The 18,561-nt window shown below is 44.4% G+C and overlaps 1 protein-coding gene across 1 annotated transcript in view; it reads right to left on the reverse strand.

Annotated features, from left to right (window-relative positions):
- The window catches only part of CA10 (carbonic anhydrase 10), a 483,033-nt gene that overhangs the window by 244,418 nt on the left and 220,054 nt on the right, over positions 1-18,561 (reverse strand). Inside the window, exon 2 of the mRNA XM_073588164.1 lies at positions 15,204-15,278. Within this exon, the coding sequence (XP_073444265.1) occupies positions 15,204-15,278 (75 nt within the window). The remainder of the gene's footprint in view (positions 1-15,203; positions 15,279-18,561) is intronic.

Below are 18,561 nucleotides of genomic sequence, written 5' to 3' on the forward strand. Positions count from 1 at the left end.
CGCTGTGACAGCCAAACCCCTGTTTAAAATAGCTGTATTTTAACTCTGTACTACGGAAAGGATCTGGGTGTATTCTGCAGTGACAACAAGCAAATGCAGAAAAAAAAATGTGTGCTCTGGATTGCTTTTAAAAAAAAAAAATCAGGATTAAGATGTAAAAAAAACCATTCCTGGTCTGGGGCTATGTATATACGGTCAATATCTGTAATAGGCAGCAGCAGCAGACAGTAATGATATGGATCCTCTTGCTGTATGCAATAAGGTATGCCACATACACTGCTTGCCTACCTATCACTGATATCTATATACCCCGCCATAATTAGTCCTTAGAAGTACTGTTGGTTTAGCTGGATGTGGATTTAACAATGGTATACCCACACTGATACTACACCTATGCTGTCCCTATTGCTGCAGCAACTCTCCCTACACTGGTGATTCCGGAGCTGACTGGGACGAGCAGGGTGGAGCTAGGTCTGATATAGACCTGATGACGCTGCGCGGCCAGCCAATCACTGAAATGCCACAACAAACAAAGAGCGCCAAACATGCAGGGCGAGGACCCGCCGAGCAAACCCGGAAGTACTCTCCAAGCATCACGAGCACAGCGATGGTCGGGCAAGCACCGAGCATTACCGAGCATGCTCGCTTATCACTAATTTTTAGGAAGCAAAAGGAGTAGTTGCTAGAAGTTTAAGGTGTTAGGCTGCTGCATGTTAAAGAGAAGAGTTTGCTCTAGAAAGAGTGTCTTTGCCAGAACAACATACGGGTGTGTGTGTTAATCAGGCAATTTGGATAAAAAAGTAGCAGGCCAGCAAATGAATTAAAGAAGGGGCATAAAGATCTGGAAATAGCATGCAAGCTGGGGTGCCTTGTGTGTAAGGAAGATCTAGTAGAGTATGGAGATCAGCTTCTCGAATAGAGACCTGGAAATCTAAAGGAGTTGATGGGAGTACTGAGATGGCACAGTGGAGTAAAGGGACTGAGCCTGGCATGTAGATCAGACCTGGAGCATTAGTGAAAAGGTACTGCGCTTCCCAAAATGTGGCACGTGTACTGCAAAGGGAGTGAGCTAAGGAAGACACTATGGAGGCCCCCTTTGACCTACTGAAGATGGAGTGTTCCGTAAAAGTGTGTTGTGTTACTGTAAAAGCATTCACAAGATATGTTCTCCCACCTGCAGCCGTGAAAAATTGAACCTCAACCACAAAGACTGATCCTTTTGTATTGTAGAGAAGATGAAAAGTCAATTGTAATTCCTGCTACTTTCTGTCCTTATGTTATACCTGTTCCATGAGTACACAACAGTTATGAGGTTACTGGGTCCTGGTTTGCTACATCATCCACCATACAAGGTCTTGAAGTGAACATTATCACTAGAGATGAGCGACTTCGCCTTTTTTCGGGTCGAGTCGGGTTTCATGAAACCCGACTTTCTAAAAAGTCGGGTTGAACGAAATCGGCCGACTATAGGGAAAAGTCGGGGTCCGACTGAAACACGAAATCCAATGCAAGTGAATGGGGAAGCAAAGTCGGCAGGGAGTGGAGGACAGTAAACACACCTACAGTGCCCATTTCAATACCAACGACATCAATTCTTATTACTTAAGCTTGGCAACCTTAATTTACTTTATAATAATAGTTTACGCATTGAAAACTGGCGGTTATTTGGCTAAAGTTGTGGGGGGTAGGACTGGCGCCAGGTTTTCGTGTGCCCTGGGCCAAAGAGTGTTAGTGCGCCCTTTTAACACATACCACAATTCATAATGCTCCGATACGGCACAGATATATAGGTATAGTGCAATGAAAAATACTTCACTGCTTACATGACATGACTGATATTATCTATTTTAAATTCTACAATAGCTCAAAAAACGGACAGTATATTACTCCATACAGTATTATGGCCACCAACTAGTGCGCCATACAGAATAATGAGCCCCATATATTTCTCCATACAGAATAATTGGTCCCATATAATGTTCCATACAGTATATGATGAGCTCCACATAATGCTAAAGTATATGTTGGTCCCCATGGATGATGCTCCACTATCTTATGGGCCCAAATAATGCTCCATAGAGTCCATATTTAATGGGCCCCATTTCTAATGCTCCAGTGTATAATGTGCCCCGTAAATGCTGCTCCAGTGTCTGATGTCCCCCATTTGGAATGCTCCAGTATATGTTGGTCCCCATGGACGATGCTCCAGTGTGTTATGGGCCCAAATTATGCTCCATATATAATGGGCCCCATTTCTAATGCTCCAGTGTATAATGTGCCCCATAAATGCTGCTCCAGTGTCTGATGTCCCCCATTTGGAATGCTACAGTATATGTTGGTCCCCATGGACGAAGCTCCAGTGTGTTATGGGCCCAAATTATGTTCCATGTATAATGGGCCCCATTTCTAATCATCCAGTGTATAATGTGCCCCGTAAATGCTGCTCCAGTGTCTGATGTCCCCCATTTGGAATGCTCCAGTATATGATGGGCCAAATGGATGATGCTCCAGTGTATGATGGGACCCATATATCATTCTCCAGTGTATATTGCTCCCCAAAAAATGCTCCCAACATTTTAAAAAAGTTAAATACCTCTCCTCGCTGGGCACTGCTCTACTCTGGACTCCTCAGCATTGCCATTTTAATGCTCTCTGCACTTGTACTGTTTCGGTAGAGGGCATACAGACGTGATGTCATCGCGCTCTGTAACCTGAATGTCACTGTCAGGAAAGGTGGAAGACATCACGGTGGTGGAGCAGGGAGAGGTAAGTATTGCAAGTGCTGTGGCACTGAGCAAGCATGGGGGGCCCACTTGTGGGCGACGGCATTGGCACAGGGCCCCTCAGAGTACAACGGTATGTCTGACGGCGAGTGGGCCCTCCCACCGGCAGAGACACTTTTGCGTACTATGAGGGGCCCTGTGCCACTGCTGTCGCCCACAAGTAGGACCCCCCACCTGCTCAGGGAACCGGCACTTTCATCTGCACCTTCCTCTCTGTCACCGTGTAAGGTGGTGGTATAGTATGCGGGAAGGGGCACCTGAGTTTCATCAGTGTCACATTCTGGCTCTATAGTGTGCGAGAGGAATGTAGTTATTTGACAGCTACGGGCCTGCCGGATAACCGCTGCTGTGATGACGATGCCTGCTGTGGATCCTTCTCCTGTTCTGACCTATTATCACCAGCACCCTCTTCCCCAAAGGATGCCAATCCGGGTCAACAACTGGGTCATCCATGACCTCGTCTTCAATGTCATCTGCACCTTCCTCTGTACCTTCCTCTGTGTCACCATGTAAGGTGGTATAGTATGCGGGAAGGGGCACCTGAGTTTCATCAGGGTCTGCTTCGGGCTCAGTAGACTGCGAGGGCAATGTAGTGCTGTGGATGAATGTACCAGCGGAATCATCTAGCAGTGGCTGTGCATCAGTGCACTCAATCTCCGAATCATGTTGGACTGGAGAATTCTGAATTTCACTTGATAACACAGGCATGGCCTGTGAAAAGAGCTCCATGGAGTAATCTGAAGTGTGGGCTGCCGCATCCTTCAATTTTAGTGGGGGTGAAGGAGACAAGGAAAGGGGTGGTTCCTGACCAGAAGCCTGCACTGACGACTCTGTGCTTGCAGTTTTTGTAACTTCAGAAGAGGAGGCAATAGAGCTGGAGGCTGTTTCGGCAATATAAGCCAAAACCTGTTCCGGATGCTCCGGCTTTAAAAGCAGTTTACCTAATCCCAGAAAAGGGAGCCTTAAAGACCTTCTTGTGCCAGTTGATGACGCAGGCTCTACACCTGCTGCCTTAGCTGCTATTGTGCTTTTGGCAATACCAGCAGATGCACCACCACCACCATCAGTACTAGCTGGCCCCCCCACACCCACGTCCGCGGCCTCTTCCACCATACGTAATAATTTTTGTGAAAATGGGCTAAAAGTACCAGCAGATATATGGTACTGTTTCAGAAGCGGACAGCTCTATACAGTCTAGGGATAATTGCAAATCTCCATATATATTTAATGAGTCAGACACAGATGGTCACACTCTCAGTATGGATTAGACAATCATCTAAAAATTTGCAAAAGGGTACAGTATCACTAGATACAAGGTATATATAGTATAGTTTAAACATACTGAATCTCCGTATACATTTCAGAAGGCAAACACAGACACTCTCAGGCCCAGTATGGATCCGACAACAATATCGAAAGTTGAGAAAGGGTACTATGGCGCCCCTGAGGGTACGGTCGCCACAGAGGTACTGCACCTCATCCAAAGGTGTGGTATCCCACCCTCAGGTAAGGAGAGATCACCACTCAGGACTCCTAACCCTGCACTCAACACACACACTAGTTAGTCAGTGCTTTCTGGGTGTACCCGGCGAGAGGATGGCCTTATCCCAGACTGACTAGGAAAGGGTGTGGGGGTTAGTGTGGAAGGTAGGTACAGTGGGAGGAGCTTAGGTAGTGGAGTGATTGTGGGCATCCAATCAGAGAGAGCAAGTTGACAGTTGATGGGTGTAGCTAGTCTGAGGTAAATGGATCTTTCTAGAGAGTTGTCAGTCGGGGACAGGACAGAGTAAGAGCAGGATTGCTGTGAGAGGGCTGAGGGTCAGAGAAGAGAGAAAAATCTTATCCCAGCTCATAGACTGGAAGGAAGGGGTCCTTGGGGCACTGGAAGTGCAATAAGCCACCTATGAAGCCCGTTTCTGGAGAAGGAAGGACCAGGCCTCGTTGGGGAAGGTGGCTCCTGAAGGTAGTGGAGAAATACAGGGCTCAGCTAAAAAGATGGAGGCTGAGGTAACTTTAAGTGCCTCAGTCGCAGCCGCATTCAATACTCAAAAAGGCAGCTGTTGGAATAAAGGACCCCGGAGCTTGATCCACGTTGCCCGGTGTGATCCATGGCTGCTGGCTTGGGACTCTGTTTGTGAAGGCGCACAGCAGGAAGGAAGGGAGATGTCAGCGCAGAGACACGGCCTAGAAAGGATACACAAGAAGGAAGCTTGAACAGGTGTTCCTGATCTAGCTTGGAGTTTGCCGGACCCCTCCCTCGGATGACACAGTACCAATCGGGTCATCTTGTGCACAAAACTTTAGAGGAAAAACTCAGAAACTGCATCCAACTGTGTCCTTGGTGGCTTTTACAACTCGCCTGCTACACACGCTACACTCACCATCAATGGCTCACAAACACCATCTCAACTGCCCTGCGATACAGCTCTGCCCATGGAGAGCTTCATCATCTTGGCTGCTTTAACACTGGCCCAGAGGATCTGCATTGCAGCGTCGGCTACCCTAGCCGATTACCACGGGTGGCATCACGATCCCCCTTTTCCAAATTAATTATCATACCATCTTCCACCTCATCTGAACTGTCATCTTCTTTATTGGACACACAGGGCCACGGACCGGGTCCAAATCACCACCGTGACATACTTCCCCCTTAAAAGAGCCTGAAAGGCCCGGTACTGATTAACCCCTGGCCCTGCGTGGTGTTCCATTTTAACACCAGATAACAGGGATATATTGTATAGTTTCCACATTATAAATCTACGTATATATTTGAGGTGGCAGACACAGACGCTGTCATGGCCAGTATGGATTCGACAACAATCTAAAAAGTCAAAAAAGGGTACAGTATCACCAGATCCAAGGTATATATAGTATAGTTTCAACATTCAAAATCTCCGTATTTATTTCAGGAGGCAGACACAGACGCTCTGAGGCCCAGTATGGATTACACAACTACATAAAAAGCAGTAAAAGGGGAATGGATCCCAAGCGTACTGCTGTATACAGTGTTGGAGTCATTTGGCGCTCTACATATATATTTCAAGAGTAACACACAGCCTCTCACAGGCTCAGTATGGATTACACAAGAATATAAAAACTTGAAAAAGGACAATGTTTTACAATAGTTCAGCTGCATACAGTGTTGGTGTCATTTTAAATCTGCTTATATTTTACCAGATCACGAAACAATCACTGACCTCAGGGAGACCAGTCAAAGAAAACACTGCGGCAGCCAGCAAAGGCACTCAATCAGTGAAATCCTAGGTGCAATGCTCCCTGGGAAATACGAATATGCAAATAAAGTCAGTGGAGCCTCATTTAAGAGTCTCAAAAACGGGACTAGCCAGATTTTCCTCCAGGGAAGGACCCAGCCAAGGGGTGGCTCCTTTCGGAAACCACCATTACAACCATATTAAGTAGCCCTTTAAGTCGATATCCAGCTCTTTACGAGTTTACAGATATGACAAGGGAAATACCAAGGCCAGGTTTCCATCCACAGACAGCTGTTTCGGGGTGTTGCCCCTCATCAGTGTGGAGTAGGATTCTGGCTAGGTGGGAGCAATGCCTAGTAGACCAACATCACGAAACAATCACTGACCTGAGGGAGACCAGTCAAAGAAAACACTGCGGTAGCCGGCAAAGGCTCTCAATCAGTGAAATCCTAGGTGCAATGCTCCCTGGGAAATACAAATATGCAAATAAAGTCCGTGGAGCCTCATTTAAGAGTCTCAAACATGAGATTAGCCAGATTTTCCTCCAGGGAAGGACCCAGCCAAGGGGTAGCTCCTTTCAGAAGCCACCAATACCACCATATTAAGTGGCCCTTTAAGTCAATATCCAGCTCTTTATGAGTTTACAGATATGACAAGGGAAATACCAAGGCCAGGTATCCATCCACAGACAGCTGTTTCGGGAATATTGCATATTCGTATTTCCCAGGGAGCATTGCACCTAGGATTTCACTGATTGAGCGCCTTTGCCGGCTGCCGCAGTGTTTTCTTTGACTGGTCTCCCTGACGTCAGTGATTGTTTCGTGATGTTGGTCTACTAGGCATTACTCCGACCTAGCCAGAATCCTACTCCACACTGATGAGGGTCAACACCCTGAAACAGCTGTCTGTGGATGGATACCTGGCCTTGGTATTTCCCTTGTCATATCTGTAAACTCATAAAGAGCTGGATATTGACTTAAACTGCCACTTTATATGGTGGTAATGGTGGTTTCCGAAAGGAGCCACCCCTTGGCTGGGTCCTTCCCTGCAGGGAAATCTGACTAGTCTCATGTTTGAGACTCTTAAATGAGGCTCCATGGACTTTATTTGCATATTTATATTTTACCAGAGTAAGACACAAACTCTCACAGGCTCAGTATGGATTACACCAGAATATAAAAATGAGAAAAAGGGAAATGTATTGTACACGTACACCAGTAGACAGTGTTGGAGTGCTTTGAAATCTTTGTTTATATATCAGTGTCAGTTTGCCAGTCCAGACTCTCCGCTAGAGGAAGATAGATGGATAAAAGTACAGACATAAAGTCGAGTGATTTTAGGTGTTTTTTGAATTATTAATCACGGGAAAACCTCCTGGGAGAATTCACAGAAGCGATGCTGACCCTCAGTAACTTTAACCGTGGATACAGCTAAAACGCAAATTAGTGAACAAAGGGTTGCTGTATCGCAGTAGCGTTGATCCCATCACAGTAACTCGTCTCCATCAAATTGTGATCACAGGGAGAGCTGTAGACATGCTCCTCACTGCCTATCATGATCTGTCTGGTCACTTTGGAGTGCAAAACACACAAGACACAGGCCGCAGGGGATTCTATGGGATTGCCATGAGAAGAGACATTGAAAAATGGTGGCAGGGATGTCACACGTCTGTGACTACAGTATGAAAAATGTGAAAGGTGATCATAAAGCACCACTGCATCCGATTGGGAGTTGACGTCCATTACAAATGGTAGCCATTGGTAATCTGAAGGTAGAGGCCAGCAGCACAGGACATAGCTACACCTTAACCATCATCAATCAGTACACCAACTTTGTAGTGGCCGTCCCTGTGATGGATTTAACTGGTCAGACTACACAGCGGTGGAGCATGGAGAGGTAAGTATTGCAAGTGTTGTGTCCCTGAGGAAGCAGAGGGGACCCACTCGTGGGCGCCGATACTGGCACAGGGACCCTCATAGGGCCCCCTCACCGTCAGAGACACTTTATTGTACTATGAGAAGCCCTGTGCCTGTCCCGTCGCCCAGAGGTAGGGCCACACACCTGTTCAGGGCAACAGCACTTGCCCGGGTGCGGCATGTGTTGACCCTGGGCCTGGGGTGGGGGGGGCAGCCCATTTCGGGTGGTTTAAAAAATGGCATATGTTGATGTGTAGGCTGGACTTTCAGCTGCTGCAAATGGAGGAATTGGAGAAGTCAGAGGAAGAGGAGGACAAAAGCAAGCCTTTTTTCTGCCAACCTATGTGCTATCAGGGGAAGGTGGGACAATATCTTTTGAAACCCATGCATGGTTCATTTTAATGAAGGTTAGATCATCAACATTTTGGGTCGACAGACGGGTCCTTTTTTCTGTCAGGATTGATCCAGCAGCACTGAAGACTCTTTCAGATAGCACACTACCAGCAGGGCAAGCGAGCTCCTGTAAGGCATATTTTGCCAATTCAGGTCATGTGTCCAGTTTTGAGGCCCAATAATCAAAGGGGAATGACCTGTGAGGGAGAACCCCGGTATGGGAGGCGAAGTAGTTTGTAACCATAGTTGACAACTGCTGTCTCCTGTCACTTGCAATCGATTCTGTATTAGCTGTCGTGTGCGCGGGACTTGAGAAATCAGACCACAACATGGTCAGGAAACCCCTGTCTCCAACGCCAGTTCGGCTGTGTGCACCACGAACACCTCTTCCATTTTGCCCACTACGGCTTGTGGGAGAACCAGCTCCGCTGCTGTGTGCTGGGAATGCCTCAAACAACCTGTTTACCAGAGTTGCTTGTCTGTTAGCCAATATTAGCTCTAGGTTCTCCTGTGGCATGATGTTGTGTAATTTGCCTTTAAAGCATGGATCGAGGATGCTGGCCAACCAGTAGTCGTCATCCCTCATCATTTTGGCAATGTGGGGGTCCCTTTTTAGGATCCACAAGGCATAGTCACACATGTGGGCCAATGTTCCAGGTGTCAATGCTGCACTGCCAGTGGTGGGTGGAGGAGCACTTTCTGGCAAATCCACATCCCTCCAGTCACGCACAAACCCTGTACCTGACCTTGGCATGCCCACATGTTCTCTTGCCCCCTGAGAAGCATCCTCCTCCCCAATATAATCATCCCCCTCATCCTCCTTCTCATCTTCCTCTTCTTTCTCCATCTCGTCAACGCCAGTTCCCTGACCAGACAATGGCTGACTGTCATCAATGCTTCCCTCCTCCTCCTCCTCCTCTTGTTGCTCCTCAGCTGCAGACGCCTGATCCTTGATGTACATCAATGTTTGCATGAGTAGAAGCATAAGTGATATGCTCATGCTTATGATGGCGTCGTCTGCGCTTACCAGCCGTGTGCATTCCTCAAAACACTGAAGGACTTTACAGAGGTCTTTCAGCTTTGACCACTGCACACTTGACAATTCCATGTCTTCCCTCAAACTGCCTGCCCGTGTATCCTCCCACAAATGCATTACAGCCTGCCTCTGTTCGCACAGCCTCTCAACCATGTGCATGGTGGAGTTCCATCTTGTAGCAACGTCTATGATTAGGCAGTGCTTGGGGAGGTTGAGTGATCGCTGCAGCTTCTGCATATGACTGGAGTGGATGTTTGAGGAACGGATGTGCGAGCACAGTCTTCACACCTTATGGAGCAGGGCACAAAATTCCGCCCATTATCACTGACTACCTTACCTGGCTCAAGATGTAGACTGACCAGCCATGACTCAGTTTGTCGCTGCAAGTAGTTGGCCAGTACCTCAGAGGTGTGTCCACTGTCACCCAAAGACATAATTTTTAAAGCAGCCAGCTGCCGCTTACCACTAGCTGTTCGATAGTGGGACACCTCGTGTGCAACACTGACAGATGTGGATGGAGTGCTCATGCGACTGCGCTCTGTTGGCGAGCTTTTGCTTCTGGAGGAGGAGGGTCAAACACCTACAGCCAACTATTTCCTATACCGTGGGCTAGGCAGCACTGTTCCACCGCTGCTTTCCCCTGTGGAGCCTGCATCCACCACATTAACCCAGTGCGCAGTAATGGACACGTAACGACCCTGGCCATGCCTACTGGTCCATGCATCTGTTGTGAGTTGCACCTTTCCACTCACTGATTGTTTTAGTGCATGGACAATGTGGTCTTTCACATGCCAGTGAAGGGCAGGGATGGCTTTTCAAGAAAAGAAGTGACGACTGGGTAGGTCATAGCGTGGGACAGCCATGAGTTCTCGGAAAGCTTCACTTTCTACCAAACGGAAGAGCATCATCTCTAATGGGATCAGTTTGGCAATGTAGGTGTTCAAAGCCAGTGTACGCGGATGAGAGGATGAGTACTTTCTTGTCCTACTCAGAGTGTCTGGTAGGGTGAGCTGGACTTGAGAGCTGCATATGGGGGAACTAGCATTGGACATGACAGACTGAGAAGGGGTTGGTGATGGTGAGGGTGTTGATGGCCTCGATTCAGTGTTTCCTCGCGAAAATATTGTGATTGCCTGACTGGTTTGACCTAGCGATGACACCTCCACATTTCTTGATGGTGGTGAGCTTAGCGGTGGCCTTACAGTGGGGGAAGCGATGGAGCGTTGCTGGCTAACTTCAGTCGGAGCAGGTGCACATGTGGTACGTGAGGCTTGGTAGTCCGTCCACGCTTGCAAGTGCATGTTGGTTAAATGTCTAAGCATGCAACTGGTATTCAAGTTTCTTAGATTTTTCCCTCTGCTAAAGGTCCTTTGGCACTTCTTACAGATAACCTTTTGTTCAAAAAAGTGCCACACTGCACTCTTCCTACTATGGTGCAAATTTTCAGGGCTTGCACGCTGCGCTAATTTGACCGTCTGGCCAAGCTGTCCTGCAACTCTTTTAGTTTTCTTGCCAAGTTTTTTGACAGCTACGGGCCTGCCGGATAACCACTGCTGCGATGACGATGCCTGCTGCGGATCCTTCTCCTGTTCTGACCTATTATCACAAGCACCCTCTTTCCCCAATGGATGCCAATCCGGGTCAACAACTGGGTCATCCATGACCTCGTCTTCAATGTCATCTGCACCTTCCTCTGTGTCACCGTGTAAGGTGGTATAGTATGCGGGAAGGGGAACCTGAGTTTCATCAGGGTCTGCTTTGGGCTCAGTAGACTGCGAGGGCAATGTAGTGCTGTGGGTGAATGTACCAGCAGATTCATCTAGCATTGGCTGTGCATCAGTGCACTCCATGTCAGATTCATCTTGGACTGGGGAATTCAGGATTTGACTTGATAACCCAGGAATGGTACATGAAAAGAGCTCCATGGAGTAATCTGAAGTGTGTGCTGCAGCATCCTTCACTTTTGGTGTGGGTGAAGGATACAACAAAAGGTGTTATTCCTGACCAGAGGCCTTCACTGACGACTCTGTGCTTGCAGTTTTTGTAACTTCAGAAGAGGAGGCAGTAGAGCTGGAGGTTGTTTCGGCAATGTAAGCCAAAACCTGTTCCTGATGCTCCGGCTTTAAAAGCGGAATACCTACTCCCAGAAAAGGGAACCTTAAAGGCCTTCTTGTGCCAGACGATGACACAGGCTCAACACCTCCTGCCTTAGCTGCTATTGTGCTTTTGCCAGAACCAGCCGATGCACCACCACCATCAGTACCAGCTGCGCCCCCCTGCCCACGTCCGTGGCCTCTTCCACCATACTTCCTCATGTTTGGGAAAATGTACCAAAAATACCAGCAGAGAGATGGTACTGTATGAGGAGCGTACAGCTGTGTAAGGTGTATTAAAAAAATTAAATCTCCGTATATATTTTGTTAGTCACAGACCCTCTGACAGTATGTATTGGACCGTAATTCAACAAGCAGATATACGGTACTGTATCAGAAGTGTACAGCTGTATAAGTTTTTAGTGAAACTAACAATCTCTGTATATGTATTTACGGAGTGCCACACACACGCTGACTCTGTATAGATGTGACTGTAAGGCGAACAGCAGATATACAATACTGTTTGCGAATCGGACAGCTCAATACAGTGTATGGAGAAATGGAAATGTCCACGGAGTGTCATGCACACACACGCTGACTCTGTATAGATGTGACTGTAATGCGAACAACAGATATACAATACTGTTTGCGAATCAGACCGCTCAATACGGTGTATGGAGAAATGGAAATGTCCGCATATGTATTTAGGGAGTGTCACACACACACACGCTGACTGTTTAGATGTGACCGTAATGCGAATGGCAGATATACAATACTGTTTGAGAATCGGACAGCTCTATACGGTGTCTGTATGGAAATTGTAAATCTCTGTCTATTTTTATACGGAGTGACACATACTGTCTCTGTATAGATTTGACCGTCATCAAACAGCAGATATACGATACTGTTTGAAAAGCGGACAGCTCTATACGGTGTAGGTCTGGAAAATTGGAAAATCTCCTCGGTTTGTTTTTCCAGAGTCACACACAGATAGCTTCACTGTTTGAAAAGCGAACAGCTCTATACGGTGTAGGTCTGGAAAAATGGAAAATCTCCTCAGATTGTTTTTCCAGAGTCACACACAGATTGCTTCACTGTTTGAAAAGCGGGCAGCTCTATACGGTGTAGGTCTGGAAAAATGAAAAATCTCCTCGGTTTGTTATTCCAGAGTCACACACAGATAGCTTCAGTGTTTGAAAAGCAGACAGCTCTATACGGTGTAGGTCTGGAAAAATGGAAAATCTCCTCGGTTTGTTTTTCCAGAGTCACACACAGATAGCTTCAGTGTTTGAAAAGCAGACAGCTCTATATGGTGTAGGTCTGGAAAAATGGAAAATTTCCTTGGTTTGTTTTTCCAGAGTCACACACAGATAGCTTGTATTTATCCGTGATACCAGCCGGTACAAGGTAATGTGTGAGGAGCATACGCCGCTATACGGTGTGTGAAAAAATGAACGCTCGGTAACTGAGCCGAGCAAAATAATAAAAGTTGGAGTGCTTTGAAAAAAGCAGTTTGAACAGCAGTGTGCACACACCAATGCAGCTATCAGGTAGCCTTAAAAGGCAGCCTAATCACCACCAGCACTGCTGCACACAACAAAAATTCTCCCCTTTCACTGCACACTAACTGTACAGTGAAAAGCGCTAGCAGCAGAAGCTATTTTTTTTATTCTTCCCTGCCTAACGCTCTCCCTATTCAGAATCAGCAGCAGCACCTCTCCCTATTCTAAGATCGGCACAAGTTAGATGGCGGTTGGTGGTCACAGCCTTTTATAGGCATTACAACACGCTACACAAAGCCAGCCAATCACTTCAATGCCCTTCTCTAACATGGTGGGGGCCGCTGCCGACATAATCGCATTGCCCACACTAAGCGTCCTTGTTGATTGGCAGAGAAAAGGCGCTGCAAGCATTATTTGAAACGCGACTTTGGCGCTCAAGTCGGCGACCTCATGGCCGACCTCACGCTATGGTCGGGTTTCGATCGGCAAAACCAGACTTTAGCAAAAGTCGGCGGATTCTGAATTTGGCCGACCTGTTTCGCTCAACTCTAATTATCACACACCCAAGGACCTCTTCACTGGTGTTAAGGTCCGAATATACATTGTACAGTTGTGGCCAAAAGTATTGACACCCCTGCATTTCTGTCAGATAATACTCAGTTTCTTCCTGAAAATGATTGCAAACACAAATTCTTTGGTATTATTATCTTCATTTAATTTGTCTTAAATGAAAAAACACAAAAAGAATTGTCCCAAAGCCAAATTGGATATAATTCCACACCAAACATAAAAAAGAGGGTGGACAAAAGTATTGGCACTGTTCGAAAAATCATGTGATGCTTCTCTAATTTGTGTAATGAACAGCACCTGTAACTTACCTGTGGCACCTAACAGGTGTTGGCAATAACTAAATCACACTTGCAGCCAGTTGACATGGATTAAAGTTGACTCAACCTCTGTCCTGTGTCCTTGTGTGTACCACATTGAGCATGGAGAAAAGAAAGAAGACCAAAGAACTGTCTGAGGACTTGAGAAACCAAATTGTGAGGAAGCATGAGCAATCTCAAGGCTACAAGTCCATCTCCAAAGACCTGAATGTTCCTGTGTCTACCGTGCGCAGTGTCATCAAGAAGTTTAAAGCTCATGGCACTGTGGCTAACCTCCCTAGATGTGGACGGAAAAGAAAAATTGACAAGAGATTTCAACGCAAAATTGTGCGGATGTTGGATAAAGAACCTCGACTAACATCCAAACAAGTTCAAGCTGCCCTGCAGTCCGAGGGTACAACAGTGTCAACCCGTACTATCCGTCGGCGTCTGAATGAAAAGGGACTGTATGGTAGAAGACCCAGGAAGACCCCACTTCTTACCCCGAGACATAAAAAAGCCAGGCTCTAGTTTGCCAAAACTTACCTGAAAAACCTAAAACATTTTGGAAGAATGTTCTCTGGTCAGATGAGACAAAAGTAGAGCTTTTTGGGCAAAGGCATCAACATAGAGTTTACAGGAGAAAAAAAGAGGCATTCAAAGAAAAGAACATGGTCCCTATAGTCAAACATGGCGGAGGTTCCCTGATGTTTTGGGGTTGCTTTGCTGCCTCTGGCACTGGACTGCTTGACCGTGTGTATGGCTTATGAAGTCTGAAGTTTTGCAGCATAATGTAGGGCCCAGTGTGAGAAAGCTGGGTCTCCCTCAGAGGTCATGGGTCTTCCAGCAGGACAATGACCCAAAACACACTTCAAAAAGCGCTAGAAAATGGTTTGAGAGAAAGCACTGGAGACTTCTAAGGTGGCCAGCAATGAGTCCAGACCTGAATCCCATAGAACACCTGTGGTCAGATCTAAAAATGGCAGTTTGGAGAAGGCACCCTTCAAATATCAGGGACCTGGAGCAGTTTGCCAAAGAAGAATGGTCTAAAATTCCAGCAGAGCATTGTAAGAAACTCATTGATGGTTACCGGAAGCGGTTGGTCGCAGTTATTTTGGCTAAAGGTTGTGCAACCAAGTATTAGGCTGAGGGTGCCAATACTTTTCTCTGGCCCATTTTTGGAGTTTTGTGTGAAATGATCAATGTTTTGCTTTTTGCTTCATTCTTTTTTGTGTTTCTTCATTTATGATAAATTAAATAAAGATAATAATACCAAAGAATTTGTGTTTGCAATCATTTTCAGGAAGAAACTGAGTATTATCTGACAGAATTGCATGGGGTGTCAATACTTTTGGCCACAACTGTATGTATAAATATATGTACATGTTTTAAGTTATCTTACCTGGAACAAAACTGCCTTGGACAACCTCTTTATAAGCCCACCAACCTTCATGGATTTTTGGTGAATTCTGTTGTGCTGCAAAAAAAACAAAAAAAACACAAATATTTTTATTTAACAGAAAAACTCTTATGTTTTACAAAGCATAATAAATCTTAAAAGAATAATTAAAAAGAGCATTTTCATGTATGACATTGTTTTTATTGTGATTTAGTCCATTTAAGAATCAGTTATGTAAACATAGTCATTGCAAGATTGCTAATTATTCTATTATAAAGAACATTTATAGGATTAGTCTCAATATAATATGTTATCCCAATGCACAGATAGGGAATGATTTACTGAGCATTGAGAATCCTACCTCTGAGACCCCAGCAATCCCAAGAATGGGGGTCTGAATCTTGAGAACTGGGCTTTGTAGCGCCTCATTTTAAGGAGAACTTGTCAATAATGCTGCATGAACCATGGGCAGCATGAATCAGAGCTTGGCTGCACAATTTCAGCCAGGTAATTTAGTGATAAGCGAGTGTGCTTGGATATAGGGTTATCCAAGCATGTTCGAGGGTTATCCGAATATCACGGGGGCTCGAGTAATATGTTCTAGTCCCTGTGGCTGCACGATTTGTGTCTGACAGCTGCAATACATACAGGGATTGCTTATTTGTTAGGCAATCCCCACATGTGTTGCAGCTGTCTAATAGCACCAATCATGCAGCCACAGAAACTCAAACATATTACTCGAGCCTCTGCGATATTTGGATAACACCCGAGCATGCTATGATGACTCTATTTTCGAGCACGCTCGCTCATCACTACCAGGTATATCTTTATTTCAAAACTATGGCATTTCAGAAGAAAACATAAAAGAAAGACATGAGTAGTCCATAGCAGCCGGACGGCTTTTCCTTACCCTGCTCAAGGTGACTGACAGGTCCCTCAATATGTACACACATGGCAGACACCTGCCAACCATCAGGAGCGAGGAGAGGAGAAGTCAACTGGGGGCCGCACCTTACTAGTCACATCTCTACATATGGCTGTTGAAACTAGATTTATGCTGCTCCAACCACAGGTTCCGATACATGCTGCCTGTGGTTGGGGCAGCATAAATCTAGTGACAGCTTCCCTTTGAATGAAGCTGATTTTTATATAAATTACCCAACCACTCTGTCCTTTGCCTACAGTCCTGCCGGATATAACCAAGCTCTGTCCTGACATAACCCTACATATGCATGCATGGTACGACTGAGTTCTTGTTTTTTTATAATTGAAGGGGAGAAAGCCATTGCCAGAACACACACACACACACACACACATATATTATATATATATATATATATATATATATATATATATATACACACACACATATACTTGTCATTAGTAGACATTGAATATGTATTATGTGAATGTGGTATTATACTTTGCTGCTCTACAGTGAATGACTACGCAGGACTTAATATCGTAACACACATCAAAAGAATGGTCACTTTGCAATCCTAATTATTTATTCACATTTCTCTTATCCCAAATACTTTTTTAATTACTTCTCTACCTCTTTTTTGATTAGATATGAATCACTAATTAATTAATTAAATAAAATAAATGGCTTAGAGGCTGCACCATGACATGGACACCTGCAAGTGCAAGAAAAAAATCGGGGTTAATGTGCTTTTATTTCAAGTTGAAATCAAAGCAATGCTAAATATGAAATGATCAAAGGAAAAGTCTATTTTAACTTGTAAAATTAATCAGTTGGGATATTTAGCAATTATAACAAATTCATATATTTTATCAAAGTACTTAAATGGAATTTGTCGAAAGGATCTATCTATATGGACATGTAAGTCATAGAAAGTTGCATAAAATGATATCTTGATATCTGCCTATCTCCAATCAGTGCTGCTTAAACATTTAAATATTTCCTAATAAAGTGTTAAAAAACATCAAAAATATAAACAAGATTACAAAAAAAGTCTTCATTATAATTATCAATAATTTCCAACACAAAATAAACATGTAGCATATTAGGACATAATTAAAAACCATTGAGGCAGGTAACAGAAAAAAATATAATAAATTCTCATTGATATACAGAGAAAAGCCATATGACTATGTTTTAGGTAAATTAAAATATCAAAAGCCAGCTAAATTATAATAAGTACAAAGATAAGATAAGCACTATGAAATGGCCATTATTATTAACCAATTTTATGCGAGAAAAAAAAGTCTCAGAGTATATGTGCTGTAATTACTAAATGAAGAAATAACTAAATTAAACAAATACAAATACAATTAGGCTAATGAGAAGAAAATGATACCCCACTTCCAAGCAATAACATAAATGGTGGCAATAAGTAGGCAAAACAAAACACCTTTGCTCCCTCCCGCCCACTACAAGACACGTTTCGCTGTTGCTTCCTCAGGGAGTGTAAAACCGATTAGCAATTTAAATGCTGTCTCCAGTCTCTGACTGTGGCATTTAAATGATTCAGTGAGTCTATGGAACCTCTCAATTATTTCCATTTACTATGGCAGCCAGAGGCCTATTGAAGGCACCCCATCACCACCATATTTTTACTCCCACGAGGCCCAGGCCTTTTAGGAAATTGTCATTTTTTTCTGTATACTGCAATACTGAAGTAGAATTTATCATAGGTTCAAATCCCCTATGACAACTAAATAAATGCCAAAAAACTTTTTGAAGATATAAAAATAAAGGATGTAAATAAAAGTTTGATTTACCACCCTTTGCCCAATCTAAAAAAAGAAAGAAAAAATATATATTAGGCATCTGTAAAAGTTAATTACCTATTCCTTTAAATGACAACAAGAAATAAAACACAATCCTTGAATTGACTTTTGCATCCCCCCAAAATTGTAATAAAAAGCAATAAAAACTTCACATATACCCCAAAATGGTAACAATATAAATTAGAGCTAAACATCCAAAAATAAAGTTCCCATATAGCTCCAATGATGGAAAGATAAAAAAGTTTATGATTCCGAGAAAACATTGACATAAAATCACAAATATTTTTTTTTTAAAGTTTGTAACCCTCAACATAGGTCATATTGCTACATCCACATAGCAGATGTCAGCTGTGTTACACTCTGTTAACTCCTTATACACTGCTCTCAGACTTTGACAGGGACATTTAAAGCATGCGGTCCGTGGGCTCACTGTTTCATGTGCCCTCAGGTCGCTGCATCGCTCTCAAAAATCCAATAAAAAATTATCAATACTTTATATGTACTACAAAACGTAGGTTTGCCATGTGCAAAACAAACCTTCACACAGCTCCATTGGTAGAAAAGTGATAGCATATCAGGTATCAGAAAATGGCCACAAATATTATTA

The sequence above is a fragment of the Dendrobates tinctorius genome, unplaced genomic scaffold, assembly GCF_039654945.1.
Source record: "Dendrobates tinctorius isolate UK_male_01 unplaced genomic scaffold, ASM3965494v1 ptg000103l, whole genome shotgun sequence".
Classification (NCBI taxonomy): domain Eukaryota; kingdom Metazoa; phylum Chordata; class Amphibia; order Anura; family Dendrobatidae; genus Dendrobates; species Dendrobates tinctorius.